At 47.1% G+C, this 24041-nt stretch overlaps 1 protein-coding gene across 14 annotated transcripts in view; it reads left to right on the plus strand.

The window, feature by feature from the left end:
- Window positions 1-24041, plus strand: part of Pnpla7 (patatin like domain 7, lysophospholipase) — an 82387-nt gene that overhangs the window by 24103 nt on the left and 34243 nt on the right. For 12 of the 14 annotated variants that reach the window (XR_012440673.1, XR_012440674.1, XM_074052709.1 and 9 more), the window contains 11 exons: window positions 3516-3644; window positions 4141-4221; window positions 5535-5661; window positions 7206-7346; window positions 13196-13296; window positions 13459-13605; window positions 17335-17412; window positions 18249-18454; window positions 20829-20960; window positions 21680-21803; window positions 23464-23577. Coding sequence is in view for 12 of the 14 variants with exons in the window: in XM_074052709.1 (XP_073908810.1) it covers window positions 3516-3644; window positions 4141-4221; window positions 5535-5661; window positions 7206-7346; window positions 13196-13296; window positions 13459-13605; window positions 17335-17412; window positions 18249-18454; window positions 20829-20960; window positions 21680-21803; window positions 23464-23577 (1380 nt within the window). In the remaining 2 variants the exon portion in view is untranslated. The remainder of the gene's footprint in view (window positions 1-3515; window positions 3645-4140; window positions 4222-5534; window positions 5662-7205; window positions 7347-13195; window positions 13297-13458; window positions 13606-17334; window positions 17413-18248; window positions 18455-20828; window positions 20961-21679; window positions 21804-23463; window positions 23578-24041) is intronic. The other 2 variants (XM_074052711.1, XM_074052712.1) reach the window with 2 other exon arrangements.

Genomic DNA, 24041 nt, shown 5'->3' on the forward strand with positions numbered 1-24041 from the left:
GGCTTGGATGTTGGTTCAATCACTGAGAGTGGTTCAGTAGTTTAGGAAGATATTGGTCCCAATATGGCCTGTACAGCTTTTGTCACAGAGCTAGTAGATGACTCCATGTTGCTGTAAGTACACATGCTACTTCTATGGAGTCTGACTTAAAGCCCTTAACCCAGCCCTTTATTGGATATGCCGTTTTTACTGTCAGAATAGGCCCAGTGATAGATTCCATCTGCTACAGGGTCTTAATACAGCTAGTAGTTGTTGCTCCAGTGCTGGATATCAGGCTTCAGTTCCTTTCCATGACTCGAACCAGAACCTTATAGGAACTGTCCATTCAGGTTGTTTCTGCCATAGCCCCCAGCTATAGCCCTCAGAGCTCCTAGTAACCTCTAAGGCAAATAGACATTGGGACACTGGGGCACATACTTTTTTTTAGCCTGCCCCAGAAGGATGTGCTCATGGTTCAAGGCCTCTTGAGCCCTTCTGTCCTGATCTCCCATGTGGTGCTCTTTTTTTTTCTTTTTTAAGCAGATTATATAAGGGAGTTACTCTGGTTAGAATTTGGAGAACTAGTCTCCCTACAGTGGAACAGGATAGGCATTCCAAAAAAGAGGTATTCAGAGGGAACTAGTCTGTGACAGGGTGAAAAATCAGGCCATATAGTTGTTATCCTGAACTTAGGAGGACAAAATGGTCTAAAGAAGGTGGAAATTACTGGGCACCAGTGGCTCACTCCTATAACCCTAGCTACTCAGGAGGCAGAAACCAGGAGGATCGTGGTTCAAAGCCAGCCTGGGGCAAATAGTCTGGGAGCCCTTTCTCAAAAAAATCCCATCACAAAAAATGGTGGGGGCGGGGTGCTTATAGAGTGGCTCAAGGTGTAGGCCCTGAGTTCAAGCCCCAGTACCACAAAAAAAAAAGAAGGTGGAAACCTTCTTTCTCACTATGGTGTTGAGAGGTGGGACCTGTAGGCAGTGATTAGATTAGATAAGTAGTTGGGGTGGAGCCCCACACTAGTGGCTTTATAAGGAGAAGGAGATCACACAGACAGAGATACAGATGCATTCCTATCATGATGCAAAGTTAGGTGGACCTCACCAGAACCTGTGCTAGCTGTTTAGACTTTCAGCCTCTAAAAATGTGAGTGAAGTGCACCATTTTTGTCTATAAAGCTTCCTGCCTCAGGTATTTTATTATAGTAACAAAAAGATGGCTAATACAACATCCATCTCCAAAAATACACTTGATCCATACCTCACTTTAATTCAAATGGATTGGAGACTTATGTGTGAAACCTAAAAGTATAAAACTTAAAAAAAATATTGAGAAAATCTGTTACTTTGTGTTATGCAAAGATTTCTTGGAAATGGTAAAAATGATCTATGAAAGAAAAAAACTGAAAAATTGGACTTCACTGAAATTAAAACCTTCTGCTCTGTGCAGGATATAGTTAAAAGGATGAAGAGTCAGGCCATGGACTGGAAGAAAATATTTGTAAAACACATATCTAATAAAGGACTTGAATCTAACATGCACACATAACTTTCAAAAATTAAGAAATCAACTCAACAAAAATATTTTTAATAAATACTTCACCATAGAAAACATGTAGATGAGAGCTAAACATATGAGAATGTATACTATCAGTAGTCTCTTAGCAAATGAGACACCACTGTGTTCAGATGGCTAAAACAAAAGACACTGACTGAAGTGCAGCAGTGCAGTTCTGACATTAGTTGGAGTTGGGTCAAAGTTCACAGGTTAGGGCACATTCCCTGCAAAGACCGTCCCACCCTACCCACAAGCTTGGGGTCCTCATGACCCCTCAGATACTGTAATTCTCTAGAATGACTCAGGATAATACTGTTCTATTATAGAGGACAAAAATCAGGACCAACCAAAAGAAATGGCCCCTAGGGTATGGGATCTGAGAGCATCTGAACTGTGAGGAATCTGTCCTCATGATGCACAGTTATGGGCACTGCTGCCCAGGGCAACTACCCACAACAGTACCTCAAGGCACAGTTTTTTGAACTTTGACTCTATGGTTGATCCAGCCTGCAGCCTCCCTCCCTCCTTCCTCTCTCCCTCCCCCTACCCTTCCAGAGGTGGAGGTTGGGCCAATTCCTTGGTTTTACTCACATGGGTGTCTTCCCAAGACAGCCACCCCTGTACTGATCTGGTTTTCGTTACCACATCTCCTGTTGGCATAAACTCACATTGGTCTAGGGGACCCAATCATACAGGAACTCGTAAGCATCCCAGGATCTGGAGATATAGACCAGCTGAATTCTTTATAACCCTGACAGTACCACAAGATGGTGAGGACCCAGAGCAGCAGGAACTCACATTGATTGCTGGTGGAATGCAGAAAGGTACAGCCACTATGGAAGACAATTTGGCAATCTCTTAGAAACGTAAAGGTACATATATCTTATGACCTGGAAATTACACCCCTAGGTTTTTACCAAGAGAAATGAGAACTATGATCATACAAAAACCTATATATGCATATATATAGCAGCTTTATTCATAATTGCCAAATCATGTAAACAACCCAAATGTCTATCAACTGGTGAATGAATGAAGAAACTATGAGACATCTGTGAGACTGGCTAGGAGGTAGGAAACAAAAACTTAAACTACGGATGTTCACAGTAGTGTGACACATGCCATGTGCACCACCTCAGAAAGATGCCTATATACTATGAGGCCATGGATGTGACATTTTGACAAAGGCAGAGCCACTGGGACAGAAGACAGTAGAGTGTTCCCGGGAGCCAGTGGTGAGAGGAGAGGAAGATGAGAAAAGGCCACGAAGGGACATTTGGAGAGTGGGTCGTCACTCTGTCTCTGGGGTGGTTAAAAGTCCTGGATCTGTGCACCCAAAGGGGAGATTCCACTGTGTGTGGATAATACCTGAATGTGAAAAGTAGTCTCTTCTCTTTAGTACTATCTAGTTTCCAGAAGATAGAAACTAAAAGCTACTCACTAGGACTTTTGTCAGCCTCTCTCCACAGCTGTTCAGAGCCTTGATGAGCAGGCTGATACCTCAAGTGGGGATCCCAGGAGTGCTCATGGCAGAGGCTCAGTTAATGCTTGGCCACTATCACGTGATGGTTTGACAGTGGTGATTCCTACTTTCTCAATGACTGCTTTAGGAAGCCATATGGGTTGTGTCTTACATGATCTTTTGGCAAGGAGGACTATAGACAGCTGTGATAGAGACCAGGATGGGGCATTGGAGAACCGGGCCCGTGATTCTCAGTGACAGGTAAGAGCAGATGAAAGCACTACCCAGTGAGTGTATAGGTCAGATGGGGCTGGACACGGTCAGCCCAGCCTTTATTGTGGAGTGCATCTATGGTTTGCGCCAAAAATCACTACTATCCACAGCACATCTGTGAAAGTAAATGGCCATGAAAGTGGAAGTGAGGTGGGGCCTCCTGGGGTCCTCCGGGTTGTGTCAGTTTCCAGGAATCGTGTGGGTCCCTGGTATGGGACTGACCAAGCTGTTGTTACAGGGTCACACTGCACCCTACAAAACAGTCTCTGCCCGTGCAGCTGCCCCATCCACTATCCTCCGGCTTCCAGCAGTGGCTTTTCAAGGAGTTTTTGAGAAATACCCCGAAACCCTGGTGAGGGTGGTACAGGTAAGGCTTTTTTGTTTGACTTTTTCTAACTGCTGTGGGCCACCTCAGAGACAGGATCTGAGAATTGGCATGAGATCTGCTGGTTGAGGAGGTTGGTTCTGCATTTTTTTAGCTTTGTGAATCCAGAGAATGTGGAACTGCTTTGCTGGCAGTGCTTGCTGCTGAGGATAAGAATTCTGGGAAGAACTAGTGCTGTTTTAAAAGAATTGTTAAGATATAATAATGTATCGTATAACATATAATAAAAGTTAATATTCAAAACCTCAAAGAGGCCTTCAAATTTCCTACCCCCCAAAGAGATTTTTTGATTTTTTTATTAAATGACTTTGCAGTACTTTTATGCAACGTTCCCATGGGCTCCACATCACTCCCCATGTTAGCACCCTGACTACCATGGTGTCTTGCTGAGCCAGGGCTCTCCCCTGACAGGCTTCCTGGGGGAGGGAATGGTCTGTGGCCTGTGGTGTGTGGCTGCTCATACCTCCTCATCTTGCAGATCATCATGGTGAGGCTGCAAAGGGTGACCTTCCTGGCTCTGCACAACTACCTGGGTCTTACCACGGAGCTCTTCAATCCTGTGAGTGCAGCACCACCTACACAGCCTGCAGTGACTCATGCTGTCAGGGTGGCATCAGCTGTCCTGAGGGCACCCTTGCCTGTGTGGGCCAGCTCAACCCAGGCTGTGGATTTTCAGGACTTTGGGAGGTGACAGTGGTCTGAGTTTACATTTCTGCTTAAGCAGATGCCCACTGATGTGTTGGGTGACTCCTGGAAGTCACCCAGTTGGGTGACTTGGGGTGGGTTGAGCTACTCAGACACTGGAGCTTATCCGGCCTCACTGCTCACTAGTAGCTGTGCCATGCTCCTGAGGCTGATGTTCTAGGACAGCATGGTGTCTGAACCTGGGCCAAGGCCTTCCTTATCCCCTGCTTTGCACAGAGTGCCACCTGCCCAGACACCATGGCTGTGGAGTGAGCCATCACTTCTTCCTGTCTCTCCAGTCCCTCTTGCTGGCACTTGACTCTGTGTCCTGCCCTTGACTGACACTCACTGAGCTGATACTGAGCTGTGACCTTTTGGGAGGGGATAAAACATTGCCTAGTGTGCAAGACCCTCAAATCTTGACTCTTCCACTTCCTGGTGTGACCTGGCCAGACACCTAGCCTGTGAAGTGAAATGAGACTAGTTCCCAACTAGAAGAACTCTGTGAGAACTAACTGAGTTTAAGCCTTCATTCCCTGCTCTGTCCCTGTACCCAAAACAATGCCCAGCACCAGGAGGACAGAGAGCACCCTGGAAGTTACCATGAAACATTCAGATGAGCCCACACAGAATTCCTGATAGTGAATAGGTACTTGGTACATGAGAGTTATGAATGTTCTCCTTTCACTTGGATATCCGCCCTAGTTTGGGTGATAATTTAGGGTTTGTCATCTTCAGTTCTGGTATTTTAGGATATACCTTTTGTGTTTTACATAATTTTCCCTCTAATGAGTTTTAAGGGTTTTGACCACCTGGGCCATTATTATGGCTGGAGGAAATGTCTGAGGCCAAACTCAGAGAAGAGCAGGCTGAGCTTTCTTTTGAAATAGCCATTTATTTATTTATTATTTATTTATTTAGCTAGCTAGCTAGCTAGCAGTACTGGAGCTTGAATTCACAGCCTCATGCCTGCTAGGCAGGTGCTCTACCATCTGAGCCACTCCACCAGCCCCAAGCTGAGCTTAAACTTGCCAGTCCTCTAATAGCCCACATTTCCTAGTGATTATAGCTTCTTCTCAGTGTGTGGGATGTAGCTAAAGTTTCTTCCAGGGTTCTCTTTTGGCATGCCTGTGGGGACCGAGGAAGGGAAGCCTCTGGAGCAGCTCTAATGCCCCTTCTCATCCCCAGGAGAGCCAGGCCATCCCTCTTGTGTCTGTAGCCAGCGTGGCAACTGGACGAGCCAAAAGGCAGATGTCCTGTGGCCCAGAGGAGTGGCTAGAGAGGCCACCGTGGTCTCAGGACTCCTCTGACTCAGGTACTACCCACGTTAAGGAGAGCAGCTCTCAGGCCCCAGGCCAAGAGTCTTCTCCCTACCACTGCCCATGTCTCCTCCTGTATCCCTGATCTCCTCATGTGCTCTCATGTTGCTTTGTCTACCGTCAGGTCACCTAACTTACATAAGGTCTCCTCACCTACCTCAGGTCTCCTCACCTGCCCCAGGTCTCCTCACCTACCTCAGATCTCCTCACCTGCCCTCAGGTCTCCTCACCTGCCCCAGGTCTCCTCACCTACCTCAGATCTCCTCAACTGCCCTCAGGTCTCCTCAACTTCCCTCAGATCTCCTCACCTGCCCTCAGGTCTCCTCATTTGTCTCCAGGTCACTTTGCCATGTACCCTGCTCACCCCTTGTTTAAACAGGACTCTCTTTTTCCTCCATTCTTTGATTGTTCCCGCGATGTTTCCCTAAGGGAGAGTTGCCTTGGGGAATGTCCAGGGGAGCAGGTTCCTAACTTTGTTCTCTAACCATATTGCTTCCAGCTCTCAAGAGCATCTTAGACTAGGAAATAAACTGGTAAAGCTTGTGCTAAACGAGTCATTTTCAGGTGACCTGTGCCATAACATTACCATAAAGCCATCTCAACAGATAGGGGATATGCCCTTAGTGTTTTAATAACTGTGATATTCTGAAGAGAATTTCAAGTGGCTACAAAAGTGTGTGAAATTATGTAAAACAGGATTTGGGGTTTAAGTGGGCTGGAACGCAAATGTTCCTTCATGTGTGCTGTGGAGATCCCATAAGGCCAGAGCCTGGTCCCACTGCCCAGTTGATCCCACCTTAGGAGACTTTGGACCTCAGTCACCTTGAAACCCAGCCCTGACTGATCACATTTTCCCCAGAAATGTACTTTAGAAAATGTGTTATTTAAGTCTTTCCACCTGAGTAGTGCTGTCTTCTCTTGTCTTTTGGTCAATATTAAGTGATATGCCTTGGGCATGTCCTTTGGAGGCACTTGGCACAGGGCAGTTGTCTTAGGTTGGGTCTATGCACAGACCAGGGCTGGGGAGGTTCATAGACCTCTACAGTCACAGAAAAGCCTAATGTAGAGTGTCCCGCATGGTGGGCAAGGCCAGGGTCTTTTGAGGACAGATGGAACATGAAGCTATGGTTTACCCTAGGCGTGTTCATGGCCACCTCTACAAAAATGCCATGGAGAAAGTGACAAACAGCAGCTTCCCCTGGAGCAGGGGTTTACCTTCAAGGCACTTGGGGAGCAGTAGGAGGCAGTTAGTTCAGGAGCACCATGGAGAGAGGTGGCCAGGAGGGATGTGGGATTGGAGCGAACAGAGCAGGACCAATCTGAGGCCAACATTCACTTGTCACTCTTTGGCAAGTGCTGACATGAGGTGGCCTAATAACCTCATCAGGGAGTTTGTCTGCAGCTGCAAAAGGCACTGTGGAGGGCTGTCCTTGGGCCTGTGCTGCTGTGAGGACCCTGCTCCTTGAGCTGTCTGCATGAGCTAAAGTTGCACCGTGAGGCTTACAGGGAGCCCAGATTGGCTTACACCTGTCTCCCCTAGATCGTGGGAGCAGCCGCCCAGCAGCCACTGGGCCTCTGCTGAAGAGGAGCAGCTCCTCCCCTCTGCCTTCAGTCCACGGGGAGATCTCGGATGAGCTCGGGCAGTCCCAGGCAGGGGACCCTAGCCCTTCAGCCCCACAAGGTAAAGGACCCCCACTGCTGCCCAGCTGACAGTACTGATGGGCTCTGTGTGTCTGAGGGATGCTCTAAGCTGATCCTGAACCCAGTGTTATCTTCCTGTACAGCCCAGGGAGGTGGGTGCCCTGAACTTGGTGCCATTTATAGGTGGATGAGAGCCTGTGGGCCCTGAGGAGCCTGTGCCTACACTCTCGCCTCTTGGTTGAGGTATTGTTGGGCATCTTCCTGCCTTGAACATCCTGGTGAGCACCTTTGCACACCCTTATTCCTCACTATCCCTGTGCATGATGCCTTCCCTCCAGGGGCCCTATATCCATCCACCACATGCCACCACTGATGGCCCCTTCTCCAGTGTCAGGCTCCCCTCCCTGGCACTCCCACCGTAAGCTGACATGCTCCATGTCTCCTCAGCTCTCTTGTTTGCAGCCTAACACCTAGAGGTTCCTGCACTTGTTCCTTCCCATCCTCCCTGCCTTGGTCTTTCCTTTGTTCAGCTTGTTGGGTCTCAGATGCAGTCTTCACTGGACCCTTTGGTCGGTACACTTCATCAGCAGCAGCATGCAGCCCTTCTTTCCTTTCACCTTCGTTCCTCATCCCTGTTGACCTTTGCTTGAACCTCAGCTTGCTTGTGGCCAACATGCAACATGTGAGTGCGCAGCTCACAGTTGGGCAGCTGGTTCAAGAGCAGCTGCCTACGCAACCCCACAAGTCCATCCATCCACACCTAGCAGTGTGGCCACACTCCTGTTCCAAACTCACTCACTCATCATCACTTCTAATTTTGCTGTTCATCACTCATGGGTAATTGGCAACTCCATGGCCTCTGGTTAATCTGAAGGCAGTCTGATTTCTCTTTCAGAACAGTCTAATGGCATTCTTTGCCTACATTCTGCAGGGTTTCTGGAGCTTGTCTAGTTGATGTGCATTGATTTTTTGGGTGTTTTGCGTGCTCTCATAGAGATCCCTGCTGAGTCTTTTTTTTGTTTTTTTTTGAAACAGGGTCTTGCTTTTTAGCCCAGGTTGGCCAGAACTCACTGTTTAGCCCAGGCTGGTTTCAAAGTCACAATCCTCCTGCCTCAGCCTCTTAAGTGCTGGGGTTACAGCTGTGTGCTACTGTGCCTATTTCCCTCCTTGGTCTTAAATTGTTGCAAACACTTTCTCCCGACTCCATCTGTCAGAAAACTCAACTATGGGACCTTTCAGTTAGCAGGAATCATCAATGTTCCTCTATTGAAAACTAGCCTCTTGGCACCTTGTGATTTGTGTTTTGCATTTTACTTATCTTTGCCTACTCCTGGGTCATAAATGTATTCTTGAGATTCTTTTTTATTAGCTTCCACTCTTGTAGTGTGAACCATGCATGTGAGATAGGAAAGTCAGCTTTTTTTACTGCATACGATGGTAATTTACCTAGTGCCATTAACGGAACAGTTCTCCTTCTCTCTGGCTTTTTAAAGTGCCATCTTCTTTAGTTATCAGGTTCTCAAATCTGCACGGATTTTTTTTTTTTGAGTAATATGTTTTTTGATATATAGTTCATATTTTGTAAGTTCATACTTCAAAAAAAAGGATACAGTCCTAACTGGAGGTGTGGCTCAAGCAGTAGAACATCTGTTTTGCAAGCATGAAGCCCTGAGTTCAAATCCCAGTCCCACCAAAAAAAAAGTATGCAATCTAATTATTTTTAATGTAATCACAAAATTGTGGATGGACTACCATTACCTAACTCCAGGACATTTTCCTTACCCAATAAGGAACCCCACATCCCTTAGTGGCCAGTCCCCTTTGTCCTTCCCAGCTCCTGGCAACTACTGCTCTTGTTTGTCTTAATGAATTTCCTTGACCTGGACACTTCATTAGTGGATCTATTTTCAAGGTATTGTTTATGTTCTGTTAGTACATTTGTCAGTTGTCATTTTTATTTCAATTAACTTGTTATGGTTGTATAATATTCATATAGAATGTACATACTGTAAGTGGGCAGTTTGATGAATTTTCATAAACCAAACTTACCAGATGAAAGATATCATGTGCTCAGCACGCCTGTGCCTGCCCTCCTGTTACCAGCACCCTTGATGTTTAGGTTGTGGACTGTTCCTACCACTGGCTTCTAGGGTGTGGATCAGCTTTACCAGTAGATTATACACTCTTACAGCACATGTTTCTGGCAAAAAGCAGAGATGTCCAGCATTTTAAGTTTTATCACTTACATTATTATAAAAATAGTGTTCTATAGAAATATCGTATCTCTAATGTACATGTGTTATTTCCTCACTAGGAGTATGGTCAGATCTTATTTTTATCAATTTTTAAAAAAAATTTTTGTGGTGCTAGGACTTGAACCTAGGCCTTCATACCTGCTTGACAAGTGCTCTACCAGTCAACTACACTCCCAGCCCCAGACTTTATTTTTAAAATAAATTTTGGTATCATAACACCTTGGCTTATGAATTATAATTTGTATATTATAATAAAATAATAAAATAAAATATAGAACATTATCGTAGTCTGTGTTATTTAATCATAAGTTAATAATGTGGACACCCAGTATCTCAGCATGGACGAAGGTTGTTGTTGATCTTAAACATTTCAGACTCTTGTTACCTTGATAAAAACAGCTGCACATAATCTTAGAAAGTTAGTGGGCATTGATCTTCATAGTTCCTAGCAGTAAATCCCATTGTTTATACTTTTCATGTGAACTCAGCTGTGTCCTATCAGAATGAGAAGGGTTATGTTTAAAGCATGGTTGCTCTTTTTTTTTTTTAGATGTGGCTTTCTAAATAGCCCATTTTGGTCTTGAACTCATAATCTCTCTCTCCTAGCCTTCCAAGGGCTGGGAGTATAGTTACTGTGGTTGCTCTTAAGTAACATCAATCAAACTTCAGTACAGATCCACCACTAGGCCAAGGGTTTTCACAGGGTACCTGCCATATCTCAAGGGTTCCTCTCTTGACTCTTCACTCCTTTCTCTGGGTCCTTCAGTGCCCTGGGGCTTTCTGTGGCTCTGGCACTGCCCTGGGACTTTCTCTGGTTCCATAAGCACTCTGTGACTGACTACTCTCAGAAGAGTATCTTCTGGAGATCGTGTGGTCCAGGCTCCAGGCAGAAAATGCTATCTGTCCACGCGGCCATGAAAGCAGCTGCCCTCTGATCAACTTCCCTGGCCATACTCTAGTGACTTTCCTTTTAGAACTGAACATTCTCTTCACTGACAATTTCTGCATAGTTTGGTGTGGTTGCTTAGAGCTGGTTTAAATCAATAATTACAGGTTCTTTAGTTTCACTGCTTTTTTTTTTTTTTTTTTGTACTGGAGTTTGAACCCAGGGCCTCATGCTTGCTAGGCAGGCACTTTAACACTTGTAGCTGCATGCTTTATCAGAAGACAAGACATAACCATGGCAGCCAGATGTGCACCATGTGGCTGCTGTCAGGCAAAGAAGCTGAATACAGCCTGGTACCATGGATCACGCCTGTAATCCTGGCTACTTGGGAGGCTGAGATCAGGAGGATCACAGTTCGAGGCCAGCCTGGGCAAATAGTTCATGAGACCCCATCTCCAAAATAACTACAGCAAAATGGACTAGAGGTGTTGCTCAAGCAGTAGAGTGCCTGCTTTGCAAGTAAAGCCCTGACTTCAAATCCCAGTCCCACCAAAGAAAAAAGAAAAACAAAAAGAAGCTGTACACTTCTCATACCCACCCAGAAAGTCAGCTTCCCACACCCACCCAGAAAGTCAGCTTTCCACACAGCAAAAGCACTGTAGACCCTTGTCATCACAGACTAGCTTCAGATATAGGGTTGCTTCTTTAGTGGTAGTACGTTATTGAGGTATAAGCAACACACAGTGAGATACACAGAATTTAAGTGTACAACTCCATGAATTCTGATAGATGCATACTCCCATGTGTCCATCATAGGGTCAGAATAGACCTTCATCCATTTCCATGGTCTGATCCTCCCTGTGGGTCTGCATGTCCATGGCTCTGGTTTTGGCTCTGCTGGAACTTTCCATGAGTAGGGCTCACAGACATACCCCATGCCTGGCACCCTTTACTCAGCTGCATGTGGTTGACATTGACCCATACTGTGTACATCTGTGGTTTGTTGTTTTTACAGCTCATTTAGACCATACCAGGGTTTGAACTCAGGACCTCATGCTTGCTAGGCAGGCACTCTTACCACTTGAGCTACTCTGCTAGCCCTTTTCTGTGATTTTTTTTTTTTTTCAAGATAGGGTCTTGTGAACTATCTGCTCAGGCTGGCTTCGAACTGTGATGCTCCTAATCTCTGCCTCCTGAGTAGCTAGGATTATAGGCATAAGCCACTGGCAACCAGCTTGTGCAAGCTTTAAAATAATCCTGAGAAATGGGCATTATGAATTCTATGTTTTATATGATGAAACTGTAGCTTAGTCAAGTCACTAGTGCACAGCTCCTACATGGTAGGCAGGATGTGTGTTATCCAAGGCCATGTACTTTGTCAGAATCCAGAAAAGTGATCTAGAGAGTTGCTAAGTTTGGTATTTAATTTTGTTTAAAAGTTGATTGTCAGAAGAACAAAAATCGTATGTTCTCCCTCATATGCGGACTTTAGATCTACGGCAAATACAGCAGTGTTGTTGGACTTGGGTCACATGACAAGGGGAGAGCACTTACAGGAGGTATAGGGATAGGTATAAAACCCAAAACATGAAAACTGTTGATGTCCCCACACCAGAGGAACTAATACAGAAACCTTAAAGCGACAGAGGTCAACACAAGAAGGGGATCAGGAACCAATGTAAAGATCAGTTAGAGATGAATCAACTTGGGTTGTAACACATTTGTACATGAAAGCAATGCTAGGAATCTCTGTATAGCCATCCTTAACTAGCAATAACACTTTGTCTTTCTTATTATTGCTTATGTCTTCTTTCAACAAAATTAGAGATAAGGGCAGAACTGGTTCTGCCTGGAAGCGAGGGGGGATGGGGGGAGAGGGTGGGGACAGGGGGCAGGGGGAAGAAATGACCCAAACAATGTACGCACATATGAATAAATGAATTTTTTAAAAAGTTGATTGTCAGGGCATGTGCTCTGTCTCATGCCTGTAATGTTAGCTACTGGGGAGGCAAAGATGGGGAGGATCATGGTTTGAGGCCAGTGTGGTGGTGTGTGGCTGTCATCCCAGCTGTGAGGAAAGTGTAAGTAGTAAGATGGAGTTCAGGCCAGCCCCAGTGTAAATGTGAGAACCTGTATGAAAAATAACCAAAGCAAAAGGGGCTGGGGGAATGTTCGAGTGGTAGAGTGCCTGCCTGGCAAATGATGCAAGGCCCTGGGTTCAAACCCCAGTACCTCCAAAAAAAAAAAAAAAAAAGACTGTCAATCAACTGGGGGTTGAACTCAATACTTTGTGCTTGCTAGGCAAGCATTCTACCTGAATCACTTGAACCACCTGAACCACTCTACCAGCCCCCATTGCTATAATTTTGAATATAGTTTGTCCTCAAGTGTTTCATATGCTGAAAGCTTAGTCCCCAGTGTTACTGTGTTCAGGTGGTAGAAGCTTTATGAGGTGGGGCATTGGGACTGGGGTTGTAGGTCAGTGTCAGAATGCTTGCACGGGGCATGGGTTCAATCCCTAGTACTTGTGGGCTAAATAAATTTCTTTGCCTTATAAAGTGCCCAGCCTCAGCAACACAAAATGGACTAAGGAAATGGTAAAAATGCATGTGGGCAAAGTGGCCTTGTCCTCTAAGATTCGAGTCTTATTTACCAGGTTTGTGCTGTTAGATGTTCAGGGTATACTCAGTCTGCCTTCCATGTGTCTGTACATATGGGCAATGAGTTTAATCTCTTCTCTGTTTGTAGAGGGCCTTGCAGGGGCCACCTCAGACTTGGGGATGGTATACAACCGTGCCAGAGTTTTGCTGCACTCAGACGAGCACCCTGGGAACTTCGTAGCCAGCAAGGTAGGTCCCAGCTTCTCTTTCTCACCCATCCCGTTGGGGCCCTGCCTGTTCCCCTACTTACTACTGCAGGGTACCACCAGCATCAACAGTTAGTCACTGAGCTGAACTTCAAATAGTCTCCCCATAGCATCTCTTCTCATGGTTATTTTTGTTCATCTCAAGTCCAAGAAAAACGTGATTGTTGCAGAGGCTCCCTCTGCTGTCTTTCACTACTCGGAGAGTCCCTGTGATGAAACTGGTGCCAGCAGGAAGACAGACTCCATCTTCAGAGCTGCCAAGAAGGACCTCCTCACTCTGATGAAGCTGGATGTAAGTATGCTGGCTCAGAGAAGGGGTGGCAGCCAACTCCTGACCTTCCTTTCCTATCTTTTGTGCAGAGCATCCATCACTGGGGATGGAGCCTGCAGGGGGCCCTCAGGTTGCTTCCTGGCATGTCCTTGTCTTGTACCATGGTGTCCTCCCTCCCCCAGAACCACAAGTAGCAGGGAGTCATGCCTGTGGGTCTCCCTTGGCTGAGGCCAGTGTGTCTATAGACTTTTGGAATCACCCGGGTATCCAGGATTAGGCCTTACTCACAAATATGTTTTTATTTAGATTTTCATCCTTTGTATTTTTAAATACCTTGTACAGAAGTCATTAAAACACATCTGTGTCTACTTTAACAAGGACCCCCTAGACCACTACATTGGGGGAATGCAGACTGTGGGAAGCCCCAGAACCCACTGTGCACCCACAGTACAGCCTTCTTCCTCCCCAGAAGAAGCCTCTGCTTTGTACCTAGCTGCAACCCAGATGCCCTGGTTGATTTTGCCTGTTCCCCTAGACTGAGTGACTCATGCTGAATATGTACTTTTGAGTGACAGCCACATATTCAATATGGTGTGTTGCTCACCTGGTGGCCTATGGTTGGAGCTTAGGTCCTGTCATTGCTGTCCAGGGTCCTCTGTCTGAGTACACCCACAGTATGGATAGCCATATGGGCTTGTCTCTCTCGGGGCCACAAAAGAAGGGCTGTGATGACCCTCTTGTACATGTGCCTAGTCAACACTTCTGTCTCATCTGTCCTTAGTGTGTGCTCTGGGTGTGGATACCAGGTCACGGAGGCATTTCCAGTCCACTCACTCAGGAGCTTGCCAGGGCTCTGGGCCCAGCTCACACCAGCCCAGATGAGCTTTGGGCTCTCTTTTTTCCTGTGGTATCGGGGATGGAACTCAAGGCCTCGTCCATAGTAGGCAAGTGCTATATACTGAGCTACATCCCAGTCACTAAACTTTTCAATTTTAGATGAATCTTGGGAGTGCAGAGATACTTATTTTAATTTATTATCTTTGGTCATGAACGAGGCTCAGCAACTTTCAGGTTTTATTTGCTATATTGCCTCTTGGGGTCATCTCTTGTGAAGCACAGGTACAACCCTACTCCTACTTTCTGGAGGGTGTATTTCCCTTTTGAGTTTTAGGCTATCTTAGTAGAGACAGTCTCTGAACTACAATCCCTTGACTATGGGTCTTGACAGTACTGGGGTTTGAACTTAGGGTCTTATGCTTGCTGGGTAAGTGCTCTACCACTTGAGCCACTCCACCATCCATTTTTTGTGTCAGGTATTTTTGAGATAGGGTCTTGCAAACTATTTGTCAAGGACTGGCTTCAAACTGTGATCCCTCTGATCTCTGCCTCTTGAGTAGTTAAGATTATAGGCGTAAGCCAGCGGCTTCTGGCTTGACTATGGAACTTGCACATAATCTACACTAGGATGTGTCTTCTGAACGGTATCTGGACCGAAGTTCCTAACCCTAATATAGTATATAGTATCTGTCTTTTCCTTTATGCCTACTGCTTTTTGTGCACTTATTAAATATTTTCTTGTCTGCTATCATAAAGATTTTTTTCTATATTTTCCAAAAGTTCTATTTATTTGTTTTTGCCTTCATAGGCTTTAATGCTGATAGAATTAATTTTCATATAATCATATAATTTTCTTCATAGAACCCCTGGCTAGCCCTGCATCCTACCAAGGCCAGGCCTTTCTCCCTGAACTGCTATGCCTCTGTCAGGAGCCCAGTCCACCACAGGCCTTCCTTCTGTTCCTCTCCCTTCTGTCTGCTCTTGTCACCTGTGCCTCGGTGGTGTACTCTGGAGGCTCCTGGAGAAAAAGAAGGTGTCTCCTCACATCCCTAGTCCCCTGTTCAGAAAGGGGTTTTCCTGGATGTTTTTATCATCTGCAGTCATGCTCAGCATGGCTTCTTGACTGCTCCAATCTTTAGGTCAAAGTTGAAGAATAAAGGGAGGATAGAAAAATCAGGCACCTCTCTCTGTCCTCATTTCCTCAATGCTTTGATATACTGGTCCACCTGCTATTGTGAGGTTTTCAGAGTTCTCTGATAGTGACTTTTGTGTTCTGTCTGGTCAAGGGGAGAGTGGCTCGGTATACTTTCTCTGTTGCTTTCTTTCTTTTTTTTTTTTTTTTAAATATTGAGATTTGAACCCAAGGCCTCATGTATGCTATGCACGGGCTATATCGCTGAGATACCCAGCCCCGTTCCTTTACTCCTTCCTTTTTTTTTTTCTGGCAATACTGGGATTTAGACTCAAGACCTTGTTCTTCTTAGGCAAGCATTCTATCACTTGAGCCATAACCCCAGTCCTGTTTTTTTTGTTTGTTTGTTTGTTTGTTTGTTTTTTGTTTTTCCATATGTGGTGTCATGCTAACACCTTGGGTGTCTGCCCAAGCTGGCTTTCAATAGTGATCCTTCTATCTCTGCCTCCCAGGTAGCTAGGATTATAGGAGTCCACCATGCCCTGCTACATTGAGTTTTTTAGTTTGGTTATTTTCTATAGTTCTAGAACTTCTACTTCTTTAGAAAAACCTGCTGTCACTATTGAAATATTTCTAGTTCTTGAGAAATATGTTAGGTTTGACTTTTGTGTTCAGCAGTGCTTACTTTTTGTTAGGTCTCTTGGAGTCTCTTCTATTCTTTTCAGTCCCTGCTAGTTCTTGCTCAGGGTCTTCTCTCTTGTTGGGTTCTCTGTCTTTGGTACTGTGTGTTGTATTTTGGTACTGTGTGTTTGATACTATGGGAGATCTAAGAGTACATTGTCTTCCTACATTGGGGTCAGACTGTTTAGCCAGTGTCTAGCTTTCTAGCAGTATTATAAATGCTCTAAATATTTGACTGTGAGGTCTACTCTAGAGCTGCTTGGTGTGTGCCTAGCATCTCTTCTCTGTTTGTCCCTCCCTCTATTGACTTTTCTTTCTTGTAGGTTCACATGGCAGTCAGTGGCTCTCCACGTAGCTTGGTAGTTGGGTGTAGTTGCTGGATCAGATTCTTTTCCTTTTCCTCTACCTCTTTGTCCCTCCTGTTTTGGCCAAACCAGGTCACAGGTGTCCTGTTTCCTTCAGGAGGCATATGATGCCAGTTCTTTCTTTTGGGAGATGCTTTCAGCCTTTAATGAACAGGGCTTTAGGTCTCTTCACAGGGCTTGAGAGGTTTGTTTATTTGTCTTTGTAGTGCACAGGGGCCTTGTGCATAGTAAGCACACATTCTACCACTGAGCTATATCCCCAGCCTGGTTTGGGAAGTTTAAATTCATGATATAGTTCCCTGTTGTCTTCTAAAGGTGAGCTTCTTATTTTTGTTCTACTGTCACCGTGAAGCATGGTATTTTGATGTCTTCAGATGATTGCAGGTATCATACTCAGGACTTGTGCTGTCCCGTGTGTTGTCCCACTAGCCTTTTGCCACGAGTTTGGAAGGGCTACCCCACTCAATTGTCTTGCCTTTATGTCAGCAACCTTCATGAAATTAGTTGCCCTTTCTTATTGAAATGAAATCCTCTCTCTCTCTCTCTTACATAAATTCACAAAGTATTGGTCTCCATTTCTGCATTTTCTATGGATCCTTTTTACAGTGTGCTCTGGTATCCATTGGATCAGTATTAGTGGACAGTTGTAGGAGAAACACTTGCATGCCTCTGTCCTGCCTGATGTGGCCTCCATCCGTCATGCTTTTACTTTTTGAAAACTATTTTGTGTTTTAGGACCCATCCCTGTTGGATGGCCGGGTGATGTTTCTTCATGTCCCTGCAGGCACTATGGTGTCAAAACAGGGAGACCAGGTAAGCTGAAAGCCCTGATTCCTAGGGATTGGTCACGGGGACTGCCCAGCCCCATAGCTCAGTCTGGATGGAGTGTGGAGTACTAGAGCAGCTAGACACAGTTGTCAGGGAGTCATTCCATCTGTGGGCCACTGTGTCTCTGGGTACTATCTCAGAGGCTACGTGCCCTTGGGCAGCCCAGGGCCTGGGTGTTTGGCTGTCCCACGCTTGTATGGCAGGCACTAGTCCTCTTACTGGAATCTGAGAGATTGTGATGGGGTGAACACATTCAGGAAGAGTTCCACAGTGGACACCAAGAAGTTGGGGTTGGGCACTGAGTGGTTTTGTGGGGCATATGTGCAGATGTTGGACTAAAATGTGTGTGATATGTGCAGGGTGGCAGAGGTGTGGGAGGGGTCAAGCATTGGCCCTCATTCAAGACAGCACTCATCAGGCTGCAGAGATGTGGCTATGCAGGCCACCCCATAGACTTCAAAGAGAGAGACCACACTCTCACTTGTATGGGGAAATTGGGCAAACATGTTTGTGTAGAGAAGTGTGAGGGCACGGGGTGGGGAAAGTACATGCATGTGAGACCTGAAAAAAAATTTCCTGTGATTGATAAATGACCACAGGCACTGCTGAACTGAATAATAAAAACCACAGGCTTTCTGGGATATTCTCAGTGTGAATCTGTGCATAGATTCTACAAAGAAGCTGCTGCTTGCACCATGTGTGGCTCTGTGGGGCCCAGCCAGGCCCCAGTAGATAACCTTCCTGGGCTGTGGGCCCATGGGACATCCCAGGCCACTGCCTCATGCATCCCCCTGAGGCCAGGCCACCTCTGATTTTGTCAGGATGTCAACATCTTGTTTGTGGTCTCGGGACTGCTGCATGTGTACCAACGGAAGATTGACAGCCAGGAAGACACCTGCCTGTTCCTTACACATCCTGGGGAAATGGTGGGTCAGCTGGCAGTACTCACTGGCGAGCCCCTCATGTTCACCATAAGGGCCAACAGGGACTGCAGTTTCTTGTCCATCTCTAAGGCCCACTTCTATGAGTGAGTCAAGTCCCTCCCTCCTCTGACCCTCCCTGAGGTGCCAGTGAACACTTCCTGTATTCTTGCTCTCCTGCTCACTCTCCTGTCTCCTGCCTCCTGGGTCCTCTGCCCCTGCGGGCCAGGCCTTCTCTTCCCTTTCTTGAGCCTTTGAGCTCCTGTTATAGCTAGGTGGGCACAGGCCTTGGTACCAAGACACAGACCCAATAAGTCAGCCAGAGGGCCTCAACCTGGCCTGCAGATATGCACTATCTCCCTGGGTGTGTGGTGCTAACACAGCTTGTGTCTCTCATGGATTCATTCCATTACCATTCACGTTGGTGACTGGACTCGGTATTGGGGTCTGGTTTGAAGCCACAGAGTTGTGCTCTTCAGCCTGCTCATGCTCAGGAGGCTAGTTCTGGAGTAGGAAGGTAAGATGGGTAAGAAGAGTACCCTGCTCACTACCTTCTTTGTGTGGGTTGGTATCCTACTGCCATCAGGCTAGAATCCTTTGTCTGTCTGACCCCAGGTTCTATCCTTCAGGCCCAGAGATGTCCTCAGCCTGCCTGGGAGACCCCAGGCTGAGTCTTTTGCTGGCCCTGTGGTCAGGAGGGCATCCTGTCAGGGAAACCACTTATCACTGGAGATCATGGGCCCCAAATTAAAACCTACCTTCATTTCCTCCTTGATGGGGTCTTTGGTCCATCAAGGTTTAGGATTTTCCTAGAACCCAGTTCAGTTCAGCCTCCATCTCTGTATCCATTAGCACTACCCACAGCCACCTTTACGAGCATGTTTCTAGAAAGCCTCTGCCTCCCTCAGGCCAGATCTCGGAGCTCTTCTGTCTGAGGATGAGGTAGGTGGCCAGTGGTCAGGGGCCCAAAGGTAGTTATCAGGTTACAGACTGAGTCTCAGCCAAGGTGCTTCCAGAGCTATGTCCCAGCTGTCCAGGAGGTGGCGACCTCACCTGAGCAATACTACACCACACTGAACTCTGTTCAGTCCTCCCTCAAAAGTGTGGTGATGGTGGTGGGGCAGCATTTTGGCACAGTGGAGAAGAGCTCCCTGCCCAGCCTCTGTTTCCCAGGACTGGTCTGAATGCCTCTGGCTTGGCACCTGATACTGTGTCCTCTGATGTCTTCAGTGTTCTGGGGGTGAGGATGGGGAAACTCATTTTACCAATGGAGAAACTGAGGCTTAAAGAAGTAGAAATATACCCAGGTCCTTCCACTAGCAAGGAGGCTGAGTTTGTCTTCCTTCTTAACTGCATGGATCTACCTGCCTTAGAGACACAGGACATGTTCCCATCCTACAACCTCCCAGCCCCTGTTCTCTGCCTGTCTGCAAGAGGGAGAGACTCGGAAAGGGCAACTGCCCAGTGGCACACAGCCTTGCTTTCTCCCTGCTCATTTAACCTTGATGTAGCCTGATCCTTCCATGCCTGTATACATGTATCTTTCTGCAACCCTACAATTTCTGTGTGTGTATGTCTGTACACATCCTTGTCTGTGTGTGCATGTCTGTTTATGTTCTTGTCCACGTGCTTTTTGTGTGTCTGTGTGTGTGGGGGGGTGTCTGTGCATGGTATGAGAGCCCCTGATCAGGCATTTTCCACCCTGTAGACATAAGCCACTATTCTGGGGGTTTTCGTCTAACCCTGGGAATAAAAGTATTAAATTTGCTTTTCCTGAGCCATCATCCAGCGGCTGTCTTGCCATTGCTCTGGGGTGGTGAAAGGGCTCCTACCATTTAATGTGTGAGGCAGAGCTCCTGTTTCTTAGCCAATGGCAGGTCTGTCTCCTATTATTCTGCCAGGGCCTGGAGTCCTCTAGCCCTGACTCTCCCCTGCCCAGTGCAGATGAAAAGCAGCCTCCCCACCAACCCCCTGAGATACCAGGATATCACTGCTGCTGCCTTGCCCCAAGTAGTCTGTCCACACACAGCCACAAGGGGGATGATGATGTTCCTGAGTCGGCGCCCCCAGCCACCCTGCACCTTCCTGGGGCAGAACTGTGCCTTCCATGTCCCTTGAGGTAACTCTGCTGCTACTGGTGCACTTCATGGCACTCACTGCCATCAGCATTCAGTTCAAACATGATGTACAGGAGCCCACTGCCAGGACCCAGCCTCATGTGTGGCCTGTGCTCAAGGTCCTCCATTGGATGGACAATCCTAAGTGAAGGCACCCGCTGCTCCCCACTGCCTAGAACAGGCAGTTGCCCAGGCACCATTTTCTGACCCAGCCTTCAGTGTTGCCTCAAAGTGGGTGAGACTCCTGTTTGGCAGGTGAGGTTATAGATCCCACCTACTCTCATACCCCGTGACAGTGAGAAATGGACCTGATAGGATTGGGAGATTAGAGGGAAGGGGAAAGTGACTCAAGGCTATCCGGCAGGATCATGCGGAAGCAGCCAGCCGTTGTCCTGAGTGTGGCACACACTGTTGTGAAGAGGATGTCATCCTTCGTGCGGCAGATTGACTTTGCTCTGGACTGGATGGAAGTGGAGGCAGGAAGAGCCATATACAGGTAAGGCCCACAGGTGTGCATTGTACAGAGAGGTCCACAGATGTACCACATACAGAGGGGTCTGCAGATACGTGGTGTACAGAGAGACCCTCAGGTATCTCCCTTTCTCAGTGAATGTCCCAATGGGCTTGACAGAGAGGTACAGCTGATAGACCAAGCTTTACTCCTGTAGAGATTATATACTGAGGAATGGATTTCCTTATATCCCCAGGTACCCATGGAAACACCCGTCATGGGCACACCTGCACATATACAGACACAGCACATTTTTCATGGACGTTTTTCAATGTCCATATGCATAAGTCCATACCATCCTTTCAAAGGACCCAAAAGCCCATTATTAGTGACCTTTGTAAAGCACTGGTGTGCTAACTGTTCTTGAGTTTTTTCTTGTGACCCTAGCTGGGCTGCCCTCTGCTGCCCACAGCCAGCTTTACACCTGTGCAGGTCAGGTGTGATCTAGATTACAGATCAGATCTAGATTATAGCTATCAATCTGTATAGTGTTTAAAATTTTAACTAAGAAATTTTAAAAATACTTATTTAAAATTAATGGTAAACCTATGTGTTAATGAAAAACTTTTAGATGAAAAGTGATTATACTTTCCAAAACAACAACAACAACAAAAAGCTTTACTGAGAAGACTACATTCTTTAACATCTTTTGCATCCTGGGGGCAACTCAGGCTGGTGAGCTGAGGGTCTTTGTGTCTCCACAGGCAGGGGGACAAGTCTGACTGCACATACATTGTCCTCAGTGGCCGGTTGCGCTCTGTAATCCGGAAAGATGATGGGAAAAAGCGCCTAGCGGGGGAGTATGGCCGTGGAGACCTCATTGGTGTGGTAGGTGCTGGGCTCCCCTCTGTTTTCTGTGACACTCTGGGAACTGGCTTGGCTGGTTACCTGGAATGGGGAATGGAGCCCCAAAAGTGACCTGTGGTCTGCTCTGAGCCTCAGGTCATGGTCTGTGTCTGGGAACACATCGGGGTGAACTTATGAGGCCTTCTGGAGGCCCAGGATACCTGTCCCTGGTTTCAGGATCTCCCTGGCTCCCGGCCAGGGAGCTCTGGTGGATGGGTAGTAGCCAGAGTTGCCTCCAAAAGGTCTCCAGTGAAAGTGACTGGCAGCTCACCCTGGCTTCCTGGGGCTGCCTGATTCAAGCAGGTCCTTTGATCTGAGCTGCACCTAACCAGTCCCAAGATGCTGCAGTGGTGAACTCATGGGTCTACAGGGGATTCCAGTGGATTCTTGGAGCTCAGGGGCTTCCTCTGCTCTTTTTTTGCAGTACTGAGGTTTGAACTCAGGGTAGGGGCTCCATCTCTTGAGCCACTCTGCCAGCCCCTTCCAATGCTTTTTAAAATTTGAGCCAGTGTGAAGGGATACCTAGGAGCTCTTTGCCATCTGGTGGCAGGGTCTTGGGTCAGCATCCTTAAGATGACTTAACAGGTGTATGCTGGGGCCCACATACATCCTCCTGCACAGCCTCTAGTGCCAGTATTGCACCAGTCTTGCCTCCCTTTTGAGCTCCACCTGGGCAGTGGGTCTCCCATGTTAGGGTCTGGGGCTTCCCAATGCTTGACATGGCTCCAATATTAGGGTGGCCATGCACGCAACCTGTGAGTCCAGTTGCTGTCTCTTGGGTGGATGCTTAACAACTGAGTAGATGCTGAAGCAGGTATCTCTGCCTCCTGCAGGATCCCTCAGATGTCTCCCTGAGAGGCACATCTGATGTAGGCTCCCTTGTGGAAGGTGTGACTCTTCTCTAAGGACATTTCTTTCAGAAGTGGTGTTCAGACTGTCTGTGTCAGCCCACAAAGTTGGCCAGTGACTGTGTCTAGGACCTGTCCATGTTATTGGGAGCACTTGTGGTTTTTAGTGGCTTCCTGCATATCCCAATGTTTTGGGGGGTTTTTTGTGTATGTTTTTTGTTTTTGATGGTACTGTGGTTTGAACTCAGGGCCTCTCACTTGCTGAGCAGGGGCTGTGCCACTTGAGCCACACCTCCAGCCCTTTTTTGCTTTAGTTACTATTTTTTCAGATAGAGTCTTGCTTTTTCCTGGAGCTGACCTCAGACTGCTATCCTACCTGTGTCTCCTGAATAGCTGGGATCACAGACATATGCTACCATGTCCAGCTTATTGATTGAGATGGGATCTCAGCTAAGTTTTTGCTCAGGCTGTCCTCAAACCAAGATCCTCTAATCTATACTTCCTGAGTAGCTGAGATTTTAGGCATGAGCCACTATGCCTGGCTCCAGTGGTTCTGACAGCACAGTCTCACACAAGCACTCACTGGCTTTTCCCACCCATGCAGAGTAGAGGCTTGAGGAGGTCCTTTTGCTCCCTTCCTTGCTTTCTGCACCCTGCAGCTGTGTGTGACTCTCCTGTAGGCTACTGTCACTTGACCACCACTTGCATTGGACTGGGTTCAGGGGTGTCCACTCTGATCCTCTAGGGTTTTTGGTTGAACTGTGGGGCTCCAGCATCTGGCTCCCCCTCCTCAGGTGGAGACCCTGACACACCAGGCCAGGGCAACCACAGTACATGCTGTCCGGGACTCAGAACTGGCCAAGCTGCCCACAGGAGCCCTGACGTCCATCAAGCGTAGGTACCCTCAGGTAAGGGTGGTTCAGGGATCTTGCTTAGTTAAGTGCAGACAAATATAACCTGGGGCAGGCAGGTGGGATGGTAGGAGGAAAGTGACAGAGAAGAGTGTGCTTTTTTTGGGGAGGGACTCACCTGTGCACCTTGGGACAGGTAGTGTGGAACTTGAAGAGTGTGAATGGCGGGTAGCAGTGCAGTAGTGGTGGAGCAGGGGGCTGCATCTCAGGTGGCTGATGCAGCTGCCTTTTCTGGTTGTCCTCACTGCTTTTGTGTACAATGGGGATCACAGATGAGATGGAAAAGAACATGGCCTTGGAGATTTGGAGGCCTGGTCTTGGCTGTGCAAGGACAGTCAGTAGTGATGGGAAGGATGGCTGAGGAACTGCAGGTCTACGATTGTTACTCAGCGTGCAGTGTACGCCATGCAAACAAAGAGGAATCCCATCCTGATCAGAGCCATCCCATCCTGATCAGAGCC

Source organism: Castor canadensis, chromosome 13 (genome assembly GCF_047511655.1).
Source record: "Castor canadensis chromosome 13, mCasCan1.hap1v2, whole genome shotgun sequence".
Classification (NCBI taxonomy): domain Eukaryota; kingdom Metazoa; phylum Chordata; class Mammalia; order Rodentia; family Castoridae; genus Castor; species Castor canadensis.